The sequence below is a fragment of the Salvelinus alpinus genome, chromosome 19 (genome assembly GCF_045679555.1).
Source record: "Salvelinus alpinus chromosome 19, SLU_Salpinus.1, whole genome shotgun sequence".
NCBI lineage: Eukaryota > Metazoa > Chordata > Actinopteri > Salmoniformes > Salmonidae > Salvelinus > Salvelinus alpinus.
This window is the reverse complement of record NC_092104.1, coordinates 42,536,946-42,563,847: the sequence shown is the minus strand read 5'-3', so window position 1 is coordinate 42,563,847 and position 26,902 is coordinate 42,536,946. Positions and strand designations below refer to the sequence as shown.

Here is a 26,902-nt window from a genome sequence, read left to right as displayed (position 1 = left end):
CTAGCAGCTTTTACCTTCTGCACAGACACCAGCCCTGTTATTAGCCTGGATATTACTCACCAATTTACCAGCATCGGACTGTCTCTCGACAACAACGCCGGATTCCTGCCGTAATCCCTGAGCCACTACTTCTGATCCTCACAGCTAGCTTGCAGCTAGCGCAGCTAGCGCCACTGCCACGAAGCTAGCACCAGTTAGCAAACACAATTCTACAATTCACAACCTCTCTTTCGCCATCGCCATCCGGCTTGGATTCTCTGTCGACACGACCACGTCTGGTCTGCAGACGAATACCCCATCCGCTGTGCCCTCAACCGGCCTCCGTCTGAGCAGACCCCCTCCGTCTGAGCAGACCACCCCCCGGGCTACTAACTTTAAACGCCGCGTGCTAGCTTAGTGGAGGCCTCCCTGCTCCATCTACGGCTGCCCCCTGGACACTATGATCACTTGGCTACATAGCTGATGCCTGCTTGACTGTCCATTAATTCACGGTACTCCATTTTGTTTATTTGTGTTTTATCTGTCGGCTCTGTGCTTTAACTCAGGATCTGTGTGTAGTTAATCCGACTCTCTCTGCCTAGTCGTCGCCATTTTTACCTGTTGTTGCTGTGTTAGTGGACTAGCTGCTGTTATCTTACCTGTTGTTTTAGCTAGCTCTCCCAATCAAGACCTGCAATCACTTTATGCCTTATTGTATGTCTCTCTCAAATATCAATATGCCTTGCATACTGTTGTTCAGGCTAGTTATCATTATCATTGTTTTGGTTTGCAATGGACCCCGTAGTTCCACTCTCCGTACCTCTGATACCTCCTTTGTCCCACCCCCCACACATGCGGTGACCTCACCCATTGAGACCAGCATGTCCAGAGATACAACCTCTCTTATCATCACCCAGTGCCTGGGCTTGCCTCCGCTGTACCCGTGCCCCACCATACCCCTGTCTGCACATTATGCCCAGAATCTATTCTACCACGCCCATAAATCTGCTCCTTTTATTCTTTGTCCCCAACGCTCTAGGCGACCAGTTTTGATAGCCTTTAGGGCACCCTCATCCTACTACTCCTCTGTTCCTCGGGTGATGTGGAGGTAAACCCAGGCCCTGCATGTCCCCAGTCACCCTCATTTGTTGACTTCTGTGATCGAAAAAGCCTTGGCCTCATGCATGTCAACATCAGAAGCCTCCTCCCTAAGTTTGCCTTACTCACCGCTTTAGCACACTCTGCCAACCCTGATGTCCTTGCCGTGTCCGAATCCTGGCTTAGGAAGGCCACCAAAAATTCTGGGATTTCCATACCCAACTATAACACTTTCCGTCAAGATAGAACTGCCAAAGGGGGAGGAGTTGCAATCTACTGCAGAGATAGCCTGCAAAGTTCTGTCATACTTTCCAGGTCTATGCCCAAACAGTTCGAACTTCTAATTTTAAAAATTAATCTCTCCAGAAATAAGTCTCTCACTGTTGCCGCCTGCTACCGACCCCCCTCAGCTCCCAGCTGTGCCCTGGACACCATCTGTGAATTGATCGCTCCCCATCTAGCTTCAGAGTTTGTTCTGTTAGGTGACCTAAACTGGGATATGCTTAACACCCCGGCAGTCCTACAATCCAAGCTTGATGCCCTCAATCTCACACAAATCATCAAGGAACCCACCAGGTACAACCCTAAATCCGTAAACATGGGCACCCTAATAGACATTATCCTGACCAACCTGCCCTCCAAATACACCTCTGCTGTCTTCAATCAAGATCTCAGCGATCACTGCCTCATTGCCTGTATCCGCCACGGGTCCGCGGTCAAACAACCACCCCTCATCACTGTCAAACGCTCCCTAAAACACTTCTGCGAGCAGGCCTTTCTAATCGACCTGGCCCGGGTACCCTGGAAGGATATTGACCTCATCCCGTCAGTTGAGGATGCCTGGTCATTCTTTAAAAGTTACTTCCTCACCATATTAGACAAGCATGCTCCGTTCAAAAAATGCAGAACCAAGAACAGATATAGCCCTTGGTTCACTCCAGACCTGACTGCCCTCGACCAGCACAAAAACATCCTGTGGCGAACTGCAATAGCATCGAAGAGCCCCCGCGATATGCAACTGTTCAGGGAAGTCAGGAACCAATACACGCAGTCAGTCAGGAAAGCAAAGGCCAGCTTTTTCAAGCAGAAATTTGCATCCTGTAGCTCTAACTCCAAAAAGTTCTGGGATACTGTAAAGTCCATGGAAAACAAGAGCACCTCCTCCCAGCTGCCCACTGCACTGAGGCTAGGTAACACGGTCACCACTGATAAGTCCGTGATAATCGAAAACTTCAACAAACATTTCTCAATGGCTGGCCATGCCTTCCTCCTGGCGACTCCAACCTTGGCCAACAGCCCCGCCCCCCCCGCTGCTACTCGCCCAAGCCTCCCCAGCTTCTCCTTTACCCATATCCAGATAGCAGATGTTCTGAAAGAGCTGGAAAACCTGGACCCATACAAATCAGCTGGGCTTGACAATCTGGACCCCCTATTTCTGAAACTGTCCGCCGCCATTGTCGCACCCCCTATTACCAGCCTGTTCAACCTCTCCTTCGTATCATCTGAGATCCCCAAGGATTGGAAAGCTGCCGCGGTCATCCCCCTCTTCAAAGGGGGAGACACCCTGGACCCAAACTGTTACAGACCTATATCCATCCTGCCCTGCCTATCTAAGGTCTTCGAAAGCCAAGTCAACAAACAGATCACTGACCATCTCGAATCCCACCGTACCTTCTCCGCTGTGCAATCCGGTTTCCGAGCCGGTCACGGGTGCACCTCAGCCACGCTCAAGGTACTAAACGATATCATAACCGCCATCGATAAAAGACATTACTGTGCAGCCGTCTTCATCGACCTGGCCAAGGCTTTCGACTCTGTCAATCACCATATTCTTATCGGCAGACTCAGTAGCCTCGGTTTTTCTAATGACTGCCTTGCCTGGTTCACCAACTACTTTGCAGACAGAGTTCAGTGTGTCAAATCGGAGGGCATGTTGTCCGGTCCTCTGGCAGTCTCTATGGGGGTACCACAGGGTTCAATTCTCGGGCCGACTCTTTTCTCTGTATACATCAATGATGTTGCTCTTGCTGCGGGCGATTCCCTGATCCACCTCTACGCAGACGACACCATTCTATATACTTCCGGCCCTTCCTTGGACACTGTGCTATCTAACCTCCAAACGAGCTTCAATGCCATACAACACTCCTTCCGTGGCCTCCAACTGCTCTTAAACGCTAGTAAAACCAAATGCATGCTTTTCAACCGGTCGCTGCCTGCACCCGCACGCCCGACTAGCATCACCACCCTGGACGGTTCCGACCTAGAATATGTGGACATCTATAAGTACCTAGGTGTCTGGCTAGACTGCAAACTCTCCTTCCAGACTCATATCAAACATCTCCAATCCAAAATCAAATCAAGAATCGGCTTTCTATTCCGCAACAAAGCCTCCTTCACTCACGCCGCCAAACTTACCCTAGTAAAACTGACTATCCTACCGATCCTCGACTTCGGCGATGTCATCTACAAAATAGCTTCCAATACTCTACTCAGCAAACTGGATGCAGTTTATCACAGTGCCATTCGTTTTGTTACTAAAGCACCTTATACGACCCACCAGTGCGACCTGTATGCCCTAGTCGGCTGGCCCTCGCTACATGTTCGTCGTCAGACCCACTGGCTCCAGGTCATCTACAAGGCTATGCTAGGTAAAGTGCCGCCTTATCTCAGTTCACTGGTCACGATGGCTACACCCACCCGCAGCACGCGCTCCAGCAGGTGTATCTCACTGATCATCCCTAAAGCCAAAACCTCATTTGGACGCCTTTCCTTCCAGTTCTCTGCTGCCTGCGACTGGAACGAATTGCAAAAATCTCTGAAGTTGGAGACTTTTATCTCCCTCAACAACTTTAAAAATCTGCTATCCGAGCAGCTAACCGATCGCTGCAGCTGTACATAGTCCATCTGTAAACTACCCACCCAATTTACCTACCTCACCCCCCATACTGCTTTTATTTATTTACTTTTCTGCTCTTTTGCACACCAGTATCTCTTCTTGCACATGATCATCTGATGATTTATCACTCCAGTGTTAATCTGCTAAATTGTAATTATTCGATTTATTGCCTACCTCATGCCTTTTGCACACATTGTATATAGATTCTCTTTTTTTTCTACCATGTTATTGACTTGTTTATTGTTTACTCCATGTGTAACTCTGTGTTGTCTGTTCACACTGCTATGCTTTATCTTGGCCAGGTCGCAGTTGCAAATGAGAACTTGTTCTCAACTAGCCTACCTGGTTAAATAAAGGTGAAATAAAAAAATAAAATAAAAAGTTGGCTGGATGTCCTTTAGGTGGTAGACCATTGTTTTTTAATTTAATTATTTATTTATTTTAAATTACCCCTTTTTCTCCCCAATTTTCTCCCCAATTTCGTGGTATCCAATTGGTTGTAGTTACAGTCTTGTCTCATCGCTGCAACTCCCGTACGGACTCGGGAGAGACGAAGGTCGAGAGCCATGCGTCCTCCAAAACACAACCCAACCAAGCCACACTGCTTCTTGACACAATGCACATCCAACCCGGAAGCCAGCCGAGACCGGGTTGTGTCGGAGGAAATGTGTCAGAGGAAACACAGTACACCTGACGACCTGGTCAGCATGTACTGCGCCCGGCCCGCCACAGGAGTCGCTAGTGTGTGATAAGACAAGGATATCCCTGCCGGCCAAACCCTCCCTAACCCGGACGACGCTGGGACAATTGTGCGCCGCCCCATGGGCCTCCTGGTCGCGGCCGGCTGTGACAGAGCCTGGGCTGGGCTCAAACCCAGAATCTCTGGTGGCCTTAGACCACTGCGCCACCCGGGAAGCTCTGGTAGACCATTCTTGAGACAAACAGGAAACTGTTGAGCATGAAAACCCCAGCAGTGTTGCAGTCCTTGACACAAACCGGTGCACCTGGCACCTACTACCATACTTTGTTCAAAGGTACTTCAATCTTTTGTTTGCCCATTCACCCTCTGAATGGCACACATACACAATCCATGTCTCAATTGTCTCAAGGTTTAAAATCCTTCTTTAACCTGTCTCCTCCCCTTCATCTACACCAGGGGTTTCCAACAGGTACATCGCGAGCTACCAGTAACTCGGAGCCCACCTATGAGGAGCTCGCCAAACAATTCTGAAAGTACATGCAATTTTCACGTGTTCCACCGCAAACTGTCATAAACCAATCTCACAAGTATCAGACACCACAACATTGACATTATCTCACATTTGGTTTGCCACTATTGGCTTAATCAGCCAAACCTAACACAATATCTGTCTGTGGTGTGTGCGATTGTTTGTTTATCACTCTGTGTGTAGCCAGCTGATGTGGTTACCATCTTGTGGGTTGACAGAAATACTCAAATGTTAACTGCAAAGTAGGCTTACCTGGCAGAAGTATATCATGAGTAAGTATATAATTTGTATTTATTATTTGCTAAATTTGCCATGAAATGAGCAGCAGTAGGACTACAGAACCATCGCTAGACTGGCCCAATACATGCTGACTAGACCGGGCATGCACATGCGTCCGTTGATTTTGTCCATCCACACCAGATGTGATCAGGACACGTATGTTGAAATATCACAATGAAATCTGAACCAACTATATTAATTTGATGACAGGTCGAAACGCATGAAAAACTCATGGCCATTTAGCTAGCTTGCTGCTGCTAGCTAATTTGTGCTGGGATATAAACATCGGGTTGTTATCTTACCTGAAATGCACAAGGGCCTCTACTCTGACAATTAATCCACACCTAAAAGGGTAAACCTAGTTCGTTTCTAGTAATCTCTCCTCCTTCTGTCATCTTATTCTGAATTTGTATGGCGGTTGGCAACCAACTTTAAGGTGCATTACCACCACAAATTGGACTGGAGTGTGGACCTCAGTTCATCTTTCAATCACCCATGTGGGTATACAGTGCATTCGGAAAGTATTCAGACCACCTTCCCTTTTTCCACATTTTGTTACGCTACAGACTTATTTTTAAATGGATTAAATAACAAATGTTGCTCATCAATCTACACACAATACCCCATAATGACAAAGCGAAACTGTTGTTTTTACATTTCTGCAAAATTATTAGAAATACAAACAGAAATACCTTATTTACATAAGTATTCAGACCCTTTGCTATGAGATTTGAAATTGAGGTCAGGTGCATCCTGTTTCCATTGATCATCCTTGAGATGTTTCTATAACTTGATTGGAGTCCACCTGTGGTAAATTTAATAGATTTTTGACATGATTTGGAAAGGCACACACCTGTCTATATAAGGTCCCACAGTTGACAGTGCATATAAGAGCAAAAACCAAGCCATGAGGTCGAAGGCACTGTCCGGATTGTGTCGAGGCACAGATCTGGGGAAGGGTACCAAAACATTTCTGCAGCATTGAAGGTCCCCAAGAACACTGTGTCCTCCATCATTCTTAAATGGAAGAAGGTTGGAACCACCAAGACTCTTCCTAGAGCTGGCCGCCCGGCCAAACTGAGAAATCGGGGGAGAAAGGACTTGGTCAGGGAGGTGACCAAGAACCCGATGGTCACTCGGACTGAGCTCCAGAGTTCCTCTGTGCAGATGGGAGAATCTTCCAGAAGGACAACCATTTCTGCAGTACTCCACCAATCAGGCCTTTATGGTAGAGTGGCTAGACTGAAGCCACACCTCAGTAAAAGGCTCATACTCCCGCTTGGAGTATGAGAAACAAGATTCTCTTTGGCCTGAACGCCAAGCATCACGTCTGAAGGAAACCTGACACCATCCCTACGATAAAGCATGTTGGTGGCAGCATCATGCTGTGAGGATGTTTTTCAGCGGCAGGGACTGGGAGACTAGTCATGATCGAGGGAAAGATGAACAGAGCAAAGTACAGAGAGATTATTGATGAAAACCTGCTCCAGAGCGCCTGGGTCGGCGGTTCACCTTCCAACAGGACAATGACCCTAAGCACACAGCCAAGACAACGCAGGAGTGGCTTCGGTACAAGTCTCTGAATGTCCTTGAGTGGCCCAGCCAGAATCAGACTTCAGCCTGATCGAACATCTCTGGAGAGACCTAAAAATAGCTGTGCAGTGACTCTTCCCATCCAACCCGACAGAGCTTGAGAGGATCTGCAGAGAAGAATGGAAGAAACTCTCCAAATACAGGTGTGCCAAGCTTGTAGCGTCATACCCAAGAAAACTCAAGGCTGTAATTTTTGCCAAAGTTGCTTGTATAAAGTACTGAGTAAGAGTCTGAATACTTATGTAAATGTGATTTTTCAGTTGTTTTTTTAAATACATTTTCAAAAATATCTTAAAACCTGTTTTTGCTTTGTCATCATGGGGTATTGTGTGTAGATTGATGAGGATGATTAGAATTTTTATACATTTTAGATTAAGGCTGTAACGTAACAAAATGTGGAAAAAGTCAAGGGATCTGAATACTTTCCAAATGCACTGTATGCTCCTAAAAACCAAGTTCTATTTTAAAGCCTTGCTACGCAGACGCTCATTGATGCGCGCGAGCAGTTTGGATGATATGATTGAATAACATGTATGCTTAAATTTATTTTGCAACGTAAGCGCACATAACGCGAACGTTGTGGTCAGCATGTTCAATTTCTAGATGCGCAATTAAAGGGGAATTACATTTTAAAAATCTTCCAGGTCTAAAAATGTTTTTCTTCTGATATGATTTAACCATTGACTCAGAACATCCAATTTCGTTGTTTCTCTATGAACAACTGTAATTTTGAAGGAAAATTACAGACTTTATTAACCTTTATTTTACCAGATATGTTGGCAGAAAACATTACTTTCTCTTACACTAAGGACCCGGGACCCGGGTCCTTAGTTGCAGGGGAGAGGAGAAGAGCAGAATTTGCCTATTTGAAAGATAGAAAAAAAATTGTAGCTCGTGACATGTTTCCTTTTTTTTTAAGTAGCTCTCATGCTAGAAAAGGTTGGAGACCACTGATCTACACTGATTGATGTGGATTTAACAAGTGACATCAACAAGGGATTATAGCTTTCACCTGGATTCACCTGGTCAGTCTAGGTCATGGAAAGAGTTCTTAATGTTTTGTATACTCAGTGTATGTGGATGAGGCTAAATTATAATATACTTGTATGATATGCAGGGAAGTTTCTTCTTGGCCACTTGGGTGAAACTGAAATAGTTTGTTTCCCTAAACTTCCCCTCAGTCCCCCCGGACAAGAATAGAGCTTCATCATCCATGATCCTCTATAAGCTGGCCCCGAGGCTGGTCACAGCACTTTCAAAGCTAGAGCATTTGGCTTTGTTTGAAGATTTTGCTATTGTACAATGGCCATTTAGGATGGGTAAACAGACTTTATGGGAAGTCTCTGGGAAAAAGGACCTATCTCAGTGGTAACTGTGGGTTCCCTAAGAGTTCCAAGCACTCGTAAATATTGGCAATTGTTGTACTTAGGCATGCTAAGGGAGAGAAGTAAGAATGTTTGTCTGGCTACCTTTGCTTTCTCACTACAGAGATGTGTAGGATGATATGAACAAATGTGGACAGGGAGAAATAGGGATAATAGCCCCTTATCTCACAACCCTCCCCCATGGTTTCTGCAATAGCTACTCTTAGACAACTGCCTGTGGTGATGTTGCACGTTGTGATGATCGTCAATGCTGACTGAAGTAGTGAAGGGAAGCTAGGGGAGTGGTAGAAATGGGATTTCTTTGTCCTTAGGGTGCACAACACAAAGGTTTCAGCATTGTTTCTGATGTTTCCACAACCCAATAAGCAACTGATCTAGACTACTTCATAATCAAACAAAAGCCTTTTGAGGATCAGGCGACGAGTGGCTAATCTGCCTTTGCCATCCGTACTGTTAGCTAACGTTCAATCGCTGGAAAATAAATGGGACGAACTGAAAGCACATATATCCTACCAACGGGACATTAAAAACTGTAATATCTTATGTTTAATCGAGTCGTGGCTGAACGACGACATTAATAACATACAGCTTGCGGGTTATACACTCTATCGGCAGGATAGAACAGCAACCTCTGGTAAGACACGGGGCGGGGGACTATGCATATTTGTAAACAACAGCTGGTACATGATATCTAAGGAAGTTTCGAGGTTTTGCTCGCCTGAGGTAGAGCATCTCATGATAAGCTGTAGACCACACTATCTACCTAGAGCGTTTTCATCTCTATTTCTCGTAGCTGTTTACATACCACCTCAGTCAGAGGCTGACAGTAAGACAGCATTGAATGAGCTCTATTCTGCCATAAGCAAACAAGAAAACGCTCACCCAGAGGAGGCGCTCCTAGTAGCCGGGGACTTTAATGTAGGGAAACTTAAATCCGTTTTACAAAATTTCTATCAGCATGTTAAATGTGCAACCAGAGGGAAAAAACTCTGGACCACCTTTACTCCACACACATACAAAGCTCTCTCTCGCCCTCCATTTGGCAAATCTGACCATAATTCTATCCTCCTGATTCCTGCTTACAAGCAAATATTACAGCAGAAAGCACCAGTGACTAAATCAATAAAAAAGTGGTCAAATGAAGCAGATGCTAAGCTACAGGACTGTTTTGCTAGCACAGACTGGAATATGTTCCGGAATTCCTCTGATGGCATTGAGAAGTACACCACATCAGTCATTGGCTTCATCAATAAGTGCATCGATGACGTCATCCCCACAGTGACTGTACGCACATACCCCAACCAGAAGCCATGGATTACAGGCAACATTCGCACTGAGCTAAAGGGTAGAGCTGCCTCTTTCAAGGAGTGGGACTCTAACCTGGAAGCCTATAAGAAATCCCGCTATGCCCTCCAACGAACCATCAAAAAGGCAAAGCGTCAACACAGGACTAAGATCGAATTGTACTACACCGGCTCTGATGCATGTCGGATGTGGCAGGGCTTGCAAACTATTACAGACTACAAACGGAAGCACAGCCGAGAGCTTCCTAGTGACATGAGCCTACCAGGCAAGCTAAATAACTTCTATGCTTGCTTCGAGGCAAGTAACACTGAAACATGCATGAGAGCATCAGCTGTTCCGGCCGACTGTGTGATCACGCTCTCCGCAGCCGATGTGCGTAAGACCTTTAAACAGGTCAACATTCACAAGGCCACAGGGCCAGACGGAATACCAAGACGTGTACTCCGAGCATGCACTAAACAACTGATATTTTCAACCTCTCCCTGTCTGAGTCTGTAATACCAACATGTTTCAAGCAGACCACCATTGTCCCTGTGCCCAAGAACACTAAGGTAACCTGCCTAAATGACTACCGACCCATAGCACTCACATCTGTAGCCATGAAATGCTTTGAAAGGCTGGTCATGGCTCACATCAACACCATTATCCCAGAAACCCTAAATCCACTCCAAATTGCATACCAAAGATCCACAGATGATGCAATCTCTATTGCACTCCACACTGCCCTTTCACACCTGGACAAAAGGAACACCTATGTGAGAATGCTACAACTCAGCATTCAACACCATAGTGCCCTCAAAGCTCATCACTAAGCTAAGGACTCTGGGACTAAACACCTCCCTCTGCAAATGGATCCTGGACTTCCTGACGGGCCACCCCCAGGTAGTAGGGGTACATAACAACACATCCGCGCGCTGATCCTCAACACGGGGGCCCATCAGGGGTGCGTGCTCAGTCCCGTCCTGGACTCCCTGTTCACCCATGACTGCACAGCCAGGCACGACTCCAACACCATCATTAAGTTTGCCAATGAAACAACAGTGGTAGGCCTGATCCCATTCTCATTGACGGTGCTGTAGTGGAGCAGGTTGAGAGCTTCAAGTTCCTTGGCGTCCACATCACCAACAAACTAACATGGTCCAAGCACAGCGAGACAGTCGTGAAAAGGGCACGACAGGAGACTGAAAATATTTGGCATGGGTCCTCAGATCCTCAAAAGGCTTTACAGGTGCACCATCAAGAGCATCCTGACTGGTTGCATCACTGCCTGGTATGGCAACTGCTCGGCCTCCGACCGCAAGGCACTACAGAGGGTAGTGTGTACGGCCCAGTACATCACCATGGCCAAGCTTCCTGCCATCCAGGACCTCTATACCAGGCGGTGTCAGAGGAAGGCCCTAAAAATTGTCAAAGACTCCAGTCAGCCTAGTCATAGACTGTTCTCTCTGCTACTGCACTGCAAGTGGTACCGGAGCGCCAAGTCTAGGTCCAAGAGGCTTCTAAACAGCGTCTACACCCAAGCCATAAGACTCCTGAACAGCTAATGAAATGGCTACCCAGACTATTTGCAATGCCCCCCCCCCCCCCCCTTTCTACACTGCTGCTACTCTCCGTTATTATCTATGCATAGTCACTAACATAACTCTACCTACATGTACATATTACCTAAACTACCTTGACACTGCTGCCCCCGCACACTGACTCTGTACTGGTACCCCCTGTATATAGCCCCGCTATTGTTATTTACTGCTGCTCTTTTGATTTGTAGTTGAATCAATCGTTGTGATTATGAAGCAGTAGTATGAACAAGCACAATGATAAGACCAGGCACACCAACTTTTATTTGACCCTCATTTTACCACATCATCTTCTACCTGGAGAAGAGTTGCAGGGGTTGAATGATCCGTATGGAGAGGGGTTGAACGATCCGTATGGAGAGGGGTTGAACGATCCGTATGGAGAGGGGTTGAACAATCCGTATGGAGAGGGGTTGAATGATCCGTATGGAGAGGGGTTGAATGATCCGTATGGAGAGGGGTTGAACGATCCGTATGGAGAGGGGTTGAATGATCCGTATGGAGAGGGGTTGAATGAGTCAGTTGGAAGCTGGAGATAATTACTGTAGGTGGCCAAGGGAGTATTAGAAGCCAGATTAGGAATTTAGCTTTGACACTGGGGTTTACCTTTAACTCTTGCAACAAGTGCCATGGCTACTTTAATGACCACAGCGATTATGGACATCTGTTTAATGTCTCATTTGAATGACGGCACCTTGTGCAGTTTAGTTACCCCCCCCCCCCCATCACTCCCTTACCAGATGGAATAGTGCTGTCTTATGGCCCTCCAACACCCCATTGAGCCTATTCTATTCTCCCATCCAAGAATTGACCAGGCCCTGCCCTGCTTAGTTTCAGAGGCAAGCAATCAGTAGGATGTAGGGTGGTGTGGCTGCTGACAGTCCCTCTGCAATGTCTTACAACAGGTCGCTTACTTTCCTATAGCAATGTATTATGTCTAGGAATCTATGGAGTGTGTCTGGAGTCCTGGTCAGGTTCCATGGTCAAAATCTTAATTATTAGAGATGTTTCCTCATTATCAGATGGGGAAACTGCTTATGATTTTTTTTACCCCTCACGGAAGGGAACAAGACATTATAGCAGCCTTAGTGTGGTCCTCCTTGGACTTTTGCTCGGGAGTTGGCAAGGGAAGAGTTCAATGTCGTCACTCTACAGTTTATAATGCTGGGAGGCGCAACTTTCACTCCTGTTGAGTGACATGTATTTTAACCATTTGGCGTTATAGTTGATCGTCTTTAGTTTGGTGTATTTCAATAGTTGTTTTACTGACGCTTTTTTATCCCCCTGTTCAAGATGGAACTAAGATAACATGTCATAATACAATGTCGCCTCTTTTTTGTTTTCAACAAGTGTACTGTGAACCAACATTACACTGTGTTATTGAAGTGAAATCTTCAAGGGTATGCTTTTTATTCCAGCCTGATAATGAAATATGCACTATACTGTACAACATGATCAACGCATATGTGAATCACACACTACCTTCCGTTGTAGTCTCCATTCTCTGAACAGCTGGAAGAACACTTTATGAGGTAACATCATCTTTTCAAGCGCACGGAGCGTTGTGATAAACAAATGGTGATATCTATTGATTGGATGGTTATCCACTGAGCTTCACCTCTCCCCACAGGTTTTGGATTTTCTCATTTGCTGCGGTGGGCTCCCTGCCTGTCCCACAACAGCCTTGCTGTGTTTCTGTTAGCATCAACATGCAATGCTACACACTGGAGGGTTTGTCTGGATCACACCGAATGGCTGTGAATTTTAAACACAGGATTAGGGGCTTCTGAGAGAGAGGCTCAGGGGAGCAGCGCAGTCAGTTGAGTGCTAATTTGATTCATTTTTTTTTACAAACAGCAACAGCAATTCAGCGTTTGGAGGCTGCCTCACCTAAATCACAGAGCACCAGGACCAAATGTTCTTTTTAAATGAAATTATCTGACCGTGGTGAACGATCTGCTTTGCATATCACAAAATTAGCCAAATGTTCACACCATTGAAATCTTCAGGGTGTAAAATGTGTTATTGGTCAGACAGACCGATTAAGAGCCAAAAACTCAAGTTAACACATTTTGTAGAATTCAAACTTCACTGGTTTCTGTTATCAACAGAAACAATATAGATATTTGCTTATTGTTTTAGCACAAAAAATGTTTTATCCTGTGCAATGTTTCTAAAACCATGACTCCTTGCCTTAGACACATGAAGGTCAACAACTTTGTATACATTCTGAGATCATATCTGGGTGTGTATTCCTTTATTAAATGTACCGCAACACATACCCAGTAATTCAAGTACCATGAACGACAGTATGTGGGTGTGAGCACACTATAATTTTCCTTTTTATCAAAAACAATTTCATCATGTACTGTTTTCCCAGGTGGAGAGCTTTATGAAACATCCCCTTATGAACCTGTGATGCCTGTTCGCTACCCTGATGCATTCCGTCTCGCTTCCATTATCTCAGGTAAGAACAAATGTTTAATGTTATAATTTTTTTGATTCCACAATGACTATTCCATGTTAAAAGACTGTGAAGATACACTGTATACAGTGCCATCGGAAAGTATTCAGACCCCTTGACTTGATCCACATTTTGTTACATTACAGCCTTATTCTAAAATTGATTAAATAATAAAAAGATCCTCAGCAATCTATACATTATATTCCATAGTGACATAGCGAAAACAGGTTTTTGAAATATTTCCAAATTTATTACAAATAAAAAAACTGAAATACCTTCAGACCCTTTGCTATGAGATTGAGCTCAGGTGAATCCTGTTTCCATTGATCATCCTTGAGATGTTTCTATAACTTGACCTGTGGTACAAACAATGGTACATTACAATTGATTGGACATGATTTGGGAAGGCACATACCTGTATATGTAAGGTCCCACAGTTGACAGTGCATGTCAGAGCAAAAACCAAGCCATGAGGTTGAATCAATTGTTCGTGGAGCTCCAAGACAGCATTGTGTCGAGGCACAGATCTGGGGAAGAGTACCAAAATATTTCTGCAGCATTGAAGGTCCCCAAGAACACTGTGGCCTCCATCATTCTTAAATGGAAGAAGTTTGGAACCACCAAGACTCTTCCTAGAGCTGGCCGCGCGATCAAACTGAGAAATCAGGGGAGAAAGGCCTTGGTCAGTGATGTGACCAAGAACCCGATGGTCACTCTGACAGAGCTCTATATTTTCTCTTTGGTAATGGGAGAACCTTCCAGAAGGAAAACCATCTCTGCAGCACTCAACCAATCAGGTCTTTATGGTAGTGGCCAGACGGAAGCCACTCTTCAGTAAAAGGCACATGACAGATCGCTTAGAGTTTGCCAAAAGGTACCTAAAGACTCTCGGGCCATGAGAAACAAGATTTTCTGACCTGAAAAGCTCAGGACCTCAGTCTGGGGGCTAAGGTTCACTTTACAACAGGACAGTGACCCTAAGCACACAGCCAAGACAAAGCAGGAGTTGCTTTGGGACAAGTCTCTGAATGTCCTTGAGTTGCCTAATCAGAGTCTGGACTTGAACCCGATCTAACATCTCTGGAGAAACCTGAAAATAGCTCTGCAGCGACGCTCCCCATCCAACCCGACAGAGCTTGAGAGGATCTGCAAAGAAGAATAGGAGAAACTCCCCAAATACAGGTGAGCAAAGCTTGTAGCGTCATACCGAAGAAGAATCGAAGCTGTAATCGCTGCCAAAGGTGCTTCAACAAAGTACTGAGTGAAGGGTCTGAAAACTCATGTAAATGTAATATTTCATTTTTTTTATACATTTGCAAACATTTCTAAAAACCATTTTTCTTTGTTATTATGGGGTATTGTGTGTAGATTGATTTAAAAAAAAACTATGAATCCATTTTAGAATAAGGCTGTAAGCAGTGGCGGTCAGTGCCGTTTAAGATGAGGGAGGACAATTTCTTTAGTGTCCAGAGCATGGAAGCGCTACCAGGAGACAGGCCAGTACCCTCATACCACCCTCATGGAGTCTGTTTCTGACCGTTTCAGCAGACACATGCACATTTGTGGCCTGCTGGAGGTCATTTTGCAGGGCTCTGGCAGTGCTCCTCCTTGCACAAAGGCGGAGGTAGCGGTCCTGCTGCTGGGTTGTTGCCCTCCTACGGCCTCCTCCACGTCTCCTGATGTACTGGCCTGTCTCCTGGTAGCGCTTCCATGCTCTGGACACTACGCTGACAGACACAGCAAACCTTCTTGCCACAGCTCGCATTGATGTGCCATCCTGGATGAGCTGCACTACCTGAGCCACTTGTGTGGGTTGTAGACTCCGTCTCATGCTACCACTAGAGTGAGAGCACCGCCAGCATTCAAAAGTGACCAAAACATCAGCCAGGAAGCATAGGAACTGAGAAGTGGTCTGTGGTCACCACCTGCAGAATCACTCCTTTATTGGGGGTGTCTTGCTAATTGCCTATAATTTCCACCTTTTGTCTATTCCATTTGCACAACAGCATGTGAAATTTATTGTCAATCAGTGTTGCTTCCTAAGTGGACAGTTTGATTTCACAGAAGTGTGATTGACTTGGAGTTACATTGTGTTGTTTAAGTGTTCCCTTTATTTTTTTGAGCAGTGTATATATTTCTCTCTTGCTTCTCCTTCATTTTGGAAGAAATTAATTTGTTAAACTGTTTGACTACTGTCTTTCTCTCTCTCTTTGAGTCAACTACTCACAACATTTTATGCACTGCAGTGCTAGCTAGCTGTAGCTAATACTTTCTGTACTAGATTCATTCTCTGATCCTTTGATTGGGTGGACAACATGTCGGTTCATGCTGCAAGAGCTCTGATAGGTTTGAGGACAAGTCAATGCACCCAGAGGAGGACGGAAGGTAGCTGTCCTCCGGCTACACCATGGTGCTACCCTACTGAGTGCTGTTGAGGCTACTGTAGACCTTCTTTGCAAAATAGTGTGTTTTAATACATTATTTGATTATTATATTTAGTATAATTTTAACAAAAAAATATATCTTTTTAAATGTTTTATTTTTATGAAATTCACTGAGGAGGATGGTCCTCTGCTTCGTCCTCTGAGGAGCCTCCACTGGCTGTAATGTAACAAAATGTGGAAAAAGTCAAAGGGTCTGAATACTTTACGAATGCACAGTACATGGACCGCCTATTGAGAAGTGCCTGTTAAGTAAAGCAGGTGTTAAATTAGGTGGAAAGGAGACTAGATTGCCACTTTCAGTAAATATGATGGATTCCTCTTTATATTCCTTAGTTCACCAAGGGGGTCTTGCTTACGTAAACCCATATATTTCCCTCCGTATTCCCATCTATTGATTTTCTATTCAGTTTGATTTCTGTTCACTAATTAAACAGCAAGTATTCATCAAGGGAACTATTGCTCACATTTCGTTTACTGGTTATTACTGAAAGGGCGATACAAATCAATGCAGATCTTATTATAAGACACAGCTACAATGGCTATTACACTAAGGGCTCTATTTTAACAAACCTAATACAATGGTAAATCTTAGTGCTGGTGACAGATTTTTTTGTTGTGCTATTTTACATCCAGAATATGTGCAGAGTAGCTGGAGGTGGCACGAAAGTTCTGGGTTTTGATGAATAAACAAGTTGCGGGTATGTCGAGGCTTGACACCTCACTGGCCAATCAGAACCTGCTCCATGGCTGAATATGTGGTTGCTTCAAGTTGTCTTTACAGTGTTTTATGTATTGCCTCGTCATCATCTCCAATTCGATTGTAGTCCGTTATAGCCTAGTTATGGCCTGCCCCATATTTGCTAAATATGTTGAACATGTTTGCAGTCCACATTGTTATTTTATTTATTTAACCTTTATTAACTAGGCAAGTCAGTTAAGAACAAATTCTTATTTACAATGACGGCCTACACCGGGCAAACCCAGTTGATGCTGGGCCAATTGTGTGCCGCCTTATGGGACTCGCACTCACAGCCGGTTGTGCTATAGCCTGGATTCAACCCAGGGTGTCTGTAGTGATGCCTCAAGCACTGAGATGCAGTGCCTTAGACCACTGCGCCACTCGGGAGCACCGAGTGCATTCCTTCAATATGGAAATACATTGTTAAACATACACTACCGTTCAAAAGTTTGGGTCCACTTAGAAATGTCCTTGTTTTTGAAAGAAAAGCACATTTTTGGTCCATTAAAATAACATCAAATTGATCAGAAATACAGTGTAGACATTGTTACGGTTGTAAATAACTATTGTAGCTGGAAACGTCAGATTTTTTATGGAATATCTACATGGGCGTACAGAGGCCCATTATCAGCAACCATCACTCCTGTGTTCCAATGGCACGTTGTGTTAGCTAATCCAAGTTTATCATTTTAAAAGGCTAATTTATCATTAGAAAACCCCTTTGCAATTATGTTAGCTTAGCTGAAAACTGTTGTTCTGATTACAGAAGCAATAAATCTGGCCTTCTTTAGACTAGTTGAGTATCTGGAGCATCAGCATTTGTGGGTTCGATTACAGGTTCAAAATGGCCAGAAACAAAGACCTTTCTTCTGAAACTCGTCAATCTATTCCTGTTCTGAGAAATGAAGGCTATTCCATGCGAGAAATTGCCTAGAAACTGAAGATCTCGTACAACGCTGTGTACTACTCCCTTCACAGAACAGTGCAAAGTGGCTCTAACCAGAATAGAAAGAGGAGTGGGAGGCCGCGGTGCACAACAGTGAAGAGGCGTTCCCGGGATGCTGGCCTTCTAGGCAGAGTTCCTCTGTCCAATGTCTGTGTTCTTTTGCCCATCTTTTCTTTTTATTGGCCAGTCTCAGATATGGCTTTTTCTTTGCAACTCTGCCTAGAAGGCCAGCATCCTGGAGTCGCCTCTTCACTGTTGACGTTGAGACTGGTGTTTTGCGGGTACTATTTAATGAAGCTGCCAGATAATACTGCTTTTGCTGCAATGGCTCTCCCATTTCATAATCTGTATTGTAAGCGGATATTTGAGGTTCATACATCCTTTGTCTTGATAGGCCAGAAAATGTGACATGTCTCTCCCTATGCAAATGAGATGTTAGGTTTCACATACTGCATCTCAGATGAGCAAGAGGACAAGTACATTAGTGTCTAGTTTGAGAAACAGACGCTTCACAAGTCCTCAACTGGCAGCTTCATTAAATAGTACCTGCAAAACACCAGTCTCAACGTCTACAGTGAAGAGGCGACTCCGGGATGCTGGCCTTCTAGGCCTTCTAACTCTTCGGTAGGAGGCATGGATGTTTGTCCTATCCATTGAATATAGTTTATTAAATAGTATACACTAATCTTACAATAGGCTTAGTTAACATGGAAATATTAGTCAATACAAATTGCATTCGCATGCTATACATTTTCGAGCCATGGACAATTGGACAAAAGTTAAGAAGATTAGCCTACCATATCTGTTGATATGGCCTGTTACTGACTTTGCCACGTGAAAGGCAAACAAAAAAACAGGCAAATGGCTTAGGATCCAAGCGGATTCAGCACCAAGGGCAGCGATCAGAATTCGTGCAATTTGACGGTTAGATCCAACAGAAATGTAAAGAAAGTCTGTTGACTGTTTTGCTGCTTGTGACATTTTAATAAAACATTGGTTATAGGCTACTGATTAGGCTACTGTGCGCCTCCTACAAATTGCGTTACAGCTATGACAAGCTTTTGGCCAGTCTTAAATAGCAGAACGCTAGCTTTTACAAGTTGAATCTAGCGCCGCCTTAGCGCCAGTCGGAAATAGAGCCCTGAGAGAGACTATCGCAAAAAATATATATATTAAAAAAAGGTGAAACATGAGGACCGCAGTGCCATTGCCACAACTATAGGAAATATAGGCTACAGTCATTTGAACATTCAATCACTTCCGTTCTCCAGATCCTGCAGAAATTTCCGGAGGATGATCGAGCATCATTTGCTAAAAGCAGTATACAGCAGAGATGCCACATTTGCTTTTCCTGGCCGATGCATCATGCTTTGTTTTATATCTTGGAGGTACAAGAAAGACACGCTTTCTGCATAATCCCTTTAGCTTGAAGTCAGTAAACGACACAGGTTGCTTGAAAATATACTGGTTTGATCTATCAAAAAGGAGAACACCAGACAAAATACAAATTGGAAGTGGCTTTGAATACCTTGGCGTTTTAACCTATGGTCCATATGAAGGAGGCTCAAATGGTTGTGTATCCTACATCCTGGTCATTTTTCAGCACCTTTTGAAACAGCAGCTGGGGCTCATTAATAATATGTTCATTTTTGCTAGAACTGTTTCCAACAATGTTTCTTTCAAAGGTGAAATATCTGATTTGCTAAATCCATTTAGCCTTAGTCATTTATTATTTCAGAGGACAGAATAATTGATTGTGGTGATGAGAAAAGCCCACAGGCAAACAGATAAGTAATTACGGTTGTTCTCTGAAATACTTTCCCCGCCGATTTCAACTGCACAAAAGTGTGCTTAATCACTTTTAAAATGGTAAACTGAACCAAAGCTCAGGGAATGCGATATCTTGCTGTGTTGATGTGGATGGGGAAATACACTCTCTACGAGGAAGGCTGAAAATTGAAAAATTATCTCCACAACTTTAGAGTTTATAGTGAGAGAGATAAGGACACCAGTGATCGGGGGAAAAACATACTCCACTGTATCTCTAAATTCACACAGCGGTAATAAAGCAAATGACTGAGAGGAAAGTGAGAGTATGCATTGCCCAAGTCAAACCTCACAAGTCCACCATTTTCTTACCGCAATGTGTACAAGTCAATAGTTTTACTCTTGAGCATTGTGAGAGATATTGGTTAGCACTCATATCATTTTTCTACCTCAGTAGGTTGGCCCCTCATCCAACACCAGATGATTATCAATTTTATATAACAAATTATCCCATAGCATACAAATATATACTTGACTGTAATTTCAATTTTATTTTACACAAATTGTTCCATCCTTGTGACCCAATGTTGAGCTAATTCACTTATTAAGAGCAGAGGCCAGGATAAAAAAGCAGCACGTGTCCTCCAGGAATTGACTTTGACACTGCTTAGTTAGACCTTCTAACACTTCCTACTAAGCCTCTCACCTCTCTGCTCCACATGCCCACCATCCAATTAAATGGAGAAACCTATTTCTATACAGCTGGGGAGAAAAAGGACTGGCGCAACGGTCGTGCTCAGCATGCAGCGCAACACTGGACATTCTCACCTTGCCCTCATAACAATTACCATTCCGTTCTCAAAGACAATGTTGCCGTGCTTTATGCCAGTGTACTGTTGGTGAATAGCTGCTATACTATGTGCACTTAAAATAGGTTTACTTTTACAACTAGGAGTTGCCTCTTCGTTTTCTCCATGGACACTTAATGAGTGTTGGGTCTAAGAGTAACGTATTAGTTGTTAGTGCAGTCAGCGTTATTCTAACAAGGTGGAATTAAACAGAATATTGAATAATCCTCCAAACATGGACATGGCAAAGCTCATTAGTTAGTTTTGTTAGCAGAATTAGACACTTACACTGATGTTTGGGGAATAGGTGAAGCAATGCCAGCATCTTGATAGAGATGTGAATCGACTCGCTTGCACATTTCTGCTACAATGATATTTGTCCCAGGTTTGATATGCATGATTGCCAAACATGATGGACTATTGAAGGAATTATACTGCACGACGGCAGAAACCATCAATTGCAATCTGAATACTAAACATAAAGCCATACTGCAACATAGCAGGATGTGTTTTAAAGCCCAGTGTCAGCTGCTGTTCACAAACTACTCAAGAATTTGGAAACATGTTTACGTACCGTAGAGCTGACATGTTTTTATAATCAGTGGCTGCCCTCGCTTTCACTCTGTGTGTTAGATCATAGAACTGAAGTGCTAGTTTATCGGTCTCATATTTGGAAAACATTTCTGAACTGTTAAAGCAGCCGTCTTATTAGAGCACATATAAACAGCGTATAAAATAGTTGTCCTACTGATATCATTACAGATCCCAAACATGCACAGTCAGTTTTACTGTTGGGAAATGTCGTAGCGTGTAGCCGTGGCATTACCTAACCCCTGAAAACCCTGCTCTGACACAAGCCTGAGCTAATAACTGATGAACTCTTTGACAGAGAAATGCTTGACATGGCTCCCAGGGGTATCGACTAAATACTTTATAACAAGCTCCTTCACACTCACTAAGGGCCATATTAAATCCAAACTTTGGCACCCATCCTAATTACAGTGAGCATACCCGGAGCCAAGAGCCCCTCTCTAACCTCGACTGAACTCCTGGTCCCCAGAGTCTGGGATGGTGTCTGAAATGCAGGATTCAAATAAGGGGGAGAGCAATTACTGTGGAAAGGAAGATCCCTTCTCTTGAAAACACCTAAATCCTGATCTCTTGCCTGGCCCGTAATGACTACATTGTGCTTTTCAGTAGATGGCCATCACGTGCTTTACACTAATGAACGCTGTGGACGAGCCCCCTATTAACATTTAACTCTTAAACGTTAAGTCCCCTATTTATGGGACTCTGAGCTGTTCTGGACCGGATCCGACCAACATTTTTGTGCACAGTGAATGGTGCAAAATCAAGTGGTGTGCCCTCTGTGAAAGCTCTGGTTGTCCCGCTTCACATGTTGTCCCGCTACATCTGAGATGCAGTATGTGAAACCTGACATCTCATTTGCATAGGGAGAGACATGTCACATTTTCTGGCCTATCAAGACAAAGGATTGATTTCCTCTGGCTGTGAACCTCGCATCTCCGCTTACAGTACAGATTATGAAACGGGAGAGCCTAGTTATTGCAGCAAAGCAGTATTATCCGGCAGCTTCATTAAATAGTACCCGCAAAACACCAGTCTCAACGTCAACAGTGAAGAGGCGACTCCAGGATGCTGGCTTTCTACAACATTAACAATGTCTACACTGTATTTCTGATAAATTGTATGTAATGTGCTTTCTTTCAAAAACAAGGACATTTCTAAGTGACCCCAAACTTTTGAACGGTGGTGTATAACTCTTTATACCATGTTACTTTTTCTGGCAGTACAAGCATTACTAGGTATTATTTATGGCCATCTCATGACAAATAATTACTTTTGGGTATGTCTATTTAGGCGGAAATCTACATTTTATGACATTACATTTAACTGGTTAGGTTAAAAGATGACTTTACTCTTTACTTTACGATAAAAAGTGCTTGTTTACAGATCCCCGAGAGCTTTTTCTTTCCTATATGGAAGCGTGAAGTAACATTGGTAAACCTTTTTTTCTTGTGAAGTGAATTTGGTATATTTGTGCGCGTGCCAAAAACCAATTAAAATCACACGCGTTGCTACCTAGCGTTCATTGCATGAGAAGCACGACTCTGATTATCATGCAAAGATGTGTCAACGGAGCCTCATGGCAACATAGTCACAGAGTCTAAAAAATATATATGCAGCAACATGCACTTAATCAGTTGTTGTCCCACGGTGAACACCTTAGACACCAGTACACTGGAATAATCAGGACACAGCTCTCTATTTCCATGATTTCTTAATACAGCAGAAGGCTCGAAATCAGGGTATTGTGATGGTGAGGCTTTCCCAAGACTGGCTGTAGCTGGTGTATGCAGCAATGGAATGACACCTAGAGAGATTTGAGGATTGTTTGATCATTACAGCCCATGTGAAAGGCTGATTGTGATGATGATTGGCCAGGTTAATTGAAAACACTTGAGCACGTATACATAAGTGGTGGTCCAATCTCTTGGCAGTACATTGTTTCCTCTATCAGTGATGGCCTGCTGTAATCAGCAAGTCTCTATTCGGCCTCTGATTTCAAAAGCTTTCCGTTTTTGCGAGTTGCCTGTCACCCTTCTTGTATTACCGAAAGGTGTATAGGCAAAACCTTTCATAATGCACTTGGAAAAATCTATTATTTTCCTGTAATACTATATATTTTCCATTCATCTACTCCATTCCCGTTTGTATATGTATACCAAGCCTTTGAGGGCCTTTGTGTCTTTGTGAGCCTCAGGATATCTTTCTGCTTTCAGTACCGAATTCAATCTTTTCTCTCCAATTAGAAATAGTAAAACCTCAAACCACTGCACTGCTTGATCAGATAAATCTTTGTACCTCGTCCCTCTCCTATTTTGTTTTTATCCTGGACCCCCTGTGCACCGCATTAATGGCTGCAGATGGACAGAGGAGATTTAGGAGCTGCAATCCATCACTGTTATGTGTAGGGCCTTTGGACAGAACCCCAAACCACCCCTCCAGCTGGGCTGGCCTGGTTCTGTATCGCTTTGGCCAGGTTTTGCCCAGTTTGGCCTCAATCCCTGCTGCTAATGTCAGCTGTCTTTGAAGTCCAATCACAGATCATCCCACAGCCCTCTGACCTAGCATGATCTTCTCCTCGGGATAGCCTTGTTGCTGGAGGGATAAAGACAAAGCTCACAAAGATCTGGAAAGGCAACAATGTTTTCCTGTCTTCACAAAATAGGATCCACCTTTTCACTTTTCTTCCCATCGACAGGAAGTTGCCTCTATGTTGCCATGTGGTTGAATAAGGTAAATCCTTTTTTATTTGGCTCTGAGTGTGTTATGTCCATTCTGTGTATGACATTTCTAGGATTGATCTTTTGTGATGCACCACTTACAGACAATACAGCTGCTCATGCGGTCCATAGGAAAGGCTTTTCCTCGATGCTGCGTGATAGACACAGAATGAGATTGGTTCTGTTGAATAAGAGATGAATCTCCTTGGATGTCACTGAGCCAGCGCTGCCTCTGAAATATCATTATCTACATGGGGAGAGAGGTTAACTTTTCTAATACACCCTGAATACAAGGGAGGTGGAATATGAGTGAATGTGATACTGTTTTTTTTTGTTTTGTTTTATGACATCTCAATAGCAGGTGGGCATGTACCACCAGTTCAGAGTGCTCTCAGAATATGCACACTTAATGACTCCATCTGTTTGCTACAGTACAATTGCTAGGTGGCAGTATTATGACAATAAGAAATTGTTCATCTGTGTTCAATAGGCCACAATTCAACAGCACAGAGTGAGTCTTTACCATGGCCTTGAGCTCCTGTGTTTAATGTCCATACTGACAAACCAATTACACATGTCAAAAAGCAACAAGAAATCTAATTCACATGTTGTAAACGGCATCAAGGTCTGTGTTACGGTGTTTACAGTAGCGGCTGTAGTACATCATGTTCTAGTGGTGGAAGCAATCAGATGAGCAGAATCAACTTGACACACTCATGAAGTCAAAACTGAATGTAAAAGAAGATGAATATACTTACTATCTCAATACATACTTTATTCATTCACATTTCACTCAAGGCCTCTAAAAATAAATAATTCAGTAAGAATGGATATGGGCAAGCTATACAAGTCTCAGATGGCTTGTGGTTGGCTTGGAGAAAAAGATGATATTGAATATCCCCCAGCATAGGGAGAGATCTAACACATGAAGCACACGTTCAGCACTCACAAACATGACATCCAACATGGTCAAGTAGTGTCATCATCATCATTATTGTGTGAAAGCGTTTTGTCATGAGCCAGTTGACAAATGCTATAGGTCAGACCTATGATAACAACATGGCTTTGCAATAGGCAGTTAAGTGCATATTATTTTTCAGTGCTCCTCTTCTCCCTTCTCTGCAGGGATGCACACTGTCACCCCTAAAGCCAACACTTGCTCTGACCCAGGCAAGACTTGTAACCCGTGTCTGGACGCAGCCAAGGCCTGCAACCTCAACAACACCTGTAAGAAACAGCGCTCCACCTACATTGCCACTTGCAACAAAGGGGAACCCTGTAACCGTAAGCGCTGCCACAAGGCCCTGAGGCAGTTCCTGGATCGGGTGCCCAGCGAGTACAGCCACCAGCTGCTCTTCTGCCCCTGCCAGGACCTGGGCTGTGCTGAACGGAGGAGGCAGACCATCGTGCCCTTCTGCTCCTTCGAGGACAAAGTCAAACCCTACTGCCTGGAGCTCAGAAAGAACTGCCGCCAAGACCCCCTCTGCAGGTAAGAGATTTAGGAATTGGGAATTGTCTGTCTGTGTGTATATGTGTGTGTGGGGGGGGGGGGGGGGGGCGTGAACGCATCCATACGTCCATATGTGCGTACGTGCATGAGTGCGTCAGGGAGCGAGCTGTTGACCAAATGCAGGTATTAGTGATAACTATTAACATGCTCTGATATGAACTTATATATGGTAAATAAGAAAAGATCACCTACAGAATGATCGACTGCAATCTCCTTCTCCTGTGACATCCTAGATTTCAGTGGTGTAACTTAGCCATGAAAGTAATTATGGCCACTCAGGGAATCCTTGCTATTAGAGGCAGGATGAAGACATGAGGCTAAACTGAAGGGACAGCGTTCAATTTGGCTGAATGAAATATTAGCGGATCACTTTGACTGTGTTTCTATTGGATTCAATGGGGCCTATTTAATTCACACCTGCCCAGCCATGACTTGTTTCCCTGCCATAGAGCCAAGGAATAAGGAACACAGAGACCTCAAGACCATTTTACCCTCCAAAGCTATGTGAATCAATAAGTTGTCCAAAATAAATGGAAATATACATTCTGTACACCAATAACATCAATAATTATGTATTGAAACATATGAATACAATTTGAATCCAGAACAATAAGCTCAATGGAGTTCGACCAAAGGCTAGATGTATCTTAATGTTAACATCAGCATATGTTAAAATACTGGTACAACTTTATTGTCCATCAAAACAGACATTTTTATTTTTGTCTGTCTGTTCTTTCATTCCCAACCCTCCAGACACGACAGACTCACATCACACACCACACCACACACACAGACACACAGACTGGCTGAAAGAAGCACAGGTGCAGCCAAAGAGCAGCGCACCTGGAGCTGGTTAGGGGTTAGGTGACTTGCTCAAGGGTGCAGTCATCAGCCTTGGTATTTGAACTGGCAACCCTGTGATTACCCACCCCGCAACAGTATAAAAATGCTGTTAAAAATATAGTATACACACAGTATATCACTTGCTTAACGGATGGTTAAGCACGTAATACAATCCTGTACAAATGAGGGGCAGGTAGGCTGTGTGTGTACAGTGTGTGGATTTAATTCCCTGAGTAGGCTGCAGTTATGTGCTGCACTAAACAACAATCTACTCTCTCTGCTCATACTGTAGCCTAGGATCACTCTCAGGATAACTGAGTAGGCAGAATGAATTCTATTCAACAACTTCAATCCACCTGGACTTCACACTGTAGTGAAATTAGATTCACTATAGACTTTTAGTGGCAAATTGTTTTCTTCACATTTTGACTTGACTCTTTTCCTCATATCTTAACACATTAAACCACACAGGCCGGTTGGACATACTACCAAATTCTCTAAAACAACATTGGATGTGGCTTATGGTAGAGAAATTATCATTACATTCTCTGGCAACAGCTCTGGTGGACAATCCTGCAGTCAGCATTCAAATTGCACATTCCCTCAAAACTTGAGACATCTGTGGCATTGTGTTGTGTGACAAAACTGCACATTTTAGAGTGGCTTTTTATTGACCCCCAGCACAAGGTGCA

The 26,902-nt window shown here is 43.9% G+C and overlaps 1 protein-coding gene across 1 annotated transcript in view; it reads left to right on the top strand.

Moving 5' to 3' along the window:
- LOC139545641 (GDNF family receptor alpha-2-like) overlaps nt 1–26,902 on the top strand; it is a 78,896-nt gene that overhangs the window by 9,543 nt on the left and 42,451 nt on the right. Inside the window, exons 3-4 of the mRNA XM_071353622.1 lie at nt 13,722–13,808; nt 24,983–25,346. Coding sequence (XP_071209723.1) covers nt 13,722–13,808; nt 24,983–25,346 — 451 coding nt within the window. The remainder of the gene's footprint in view (nt 1–13,721; nt 13,809–24,982; nt 25,347–26,902) is intronic.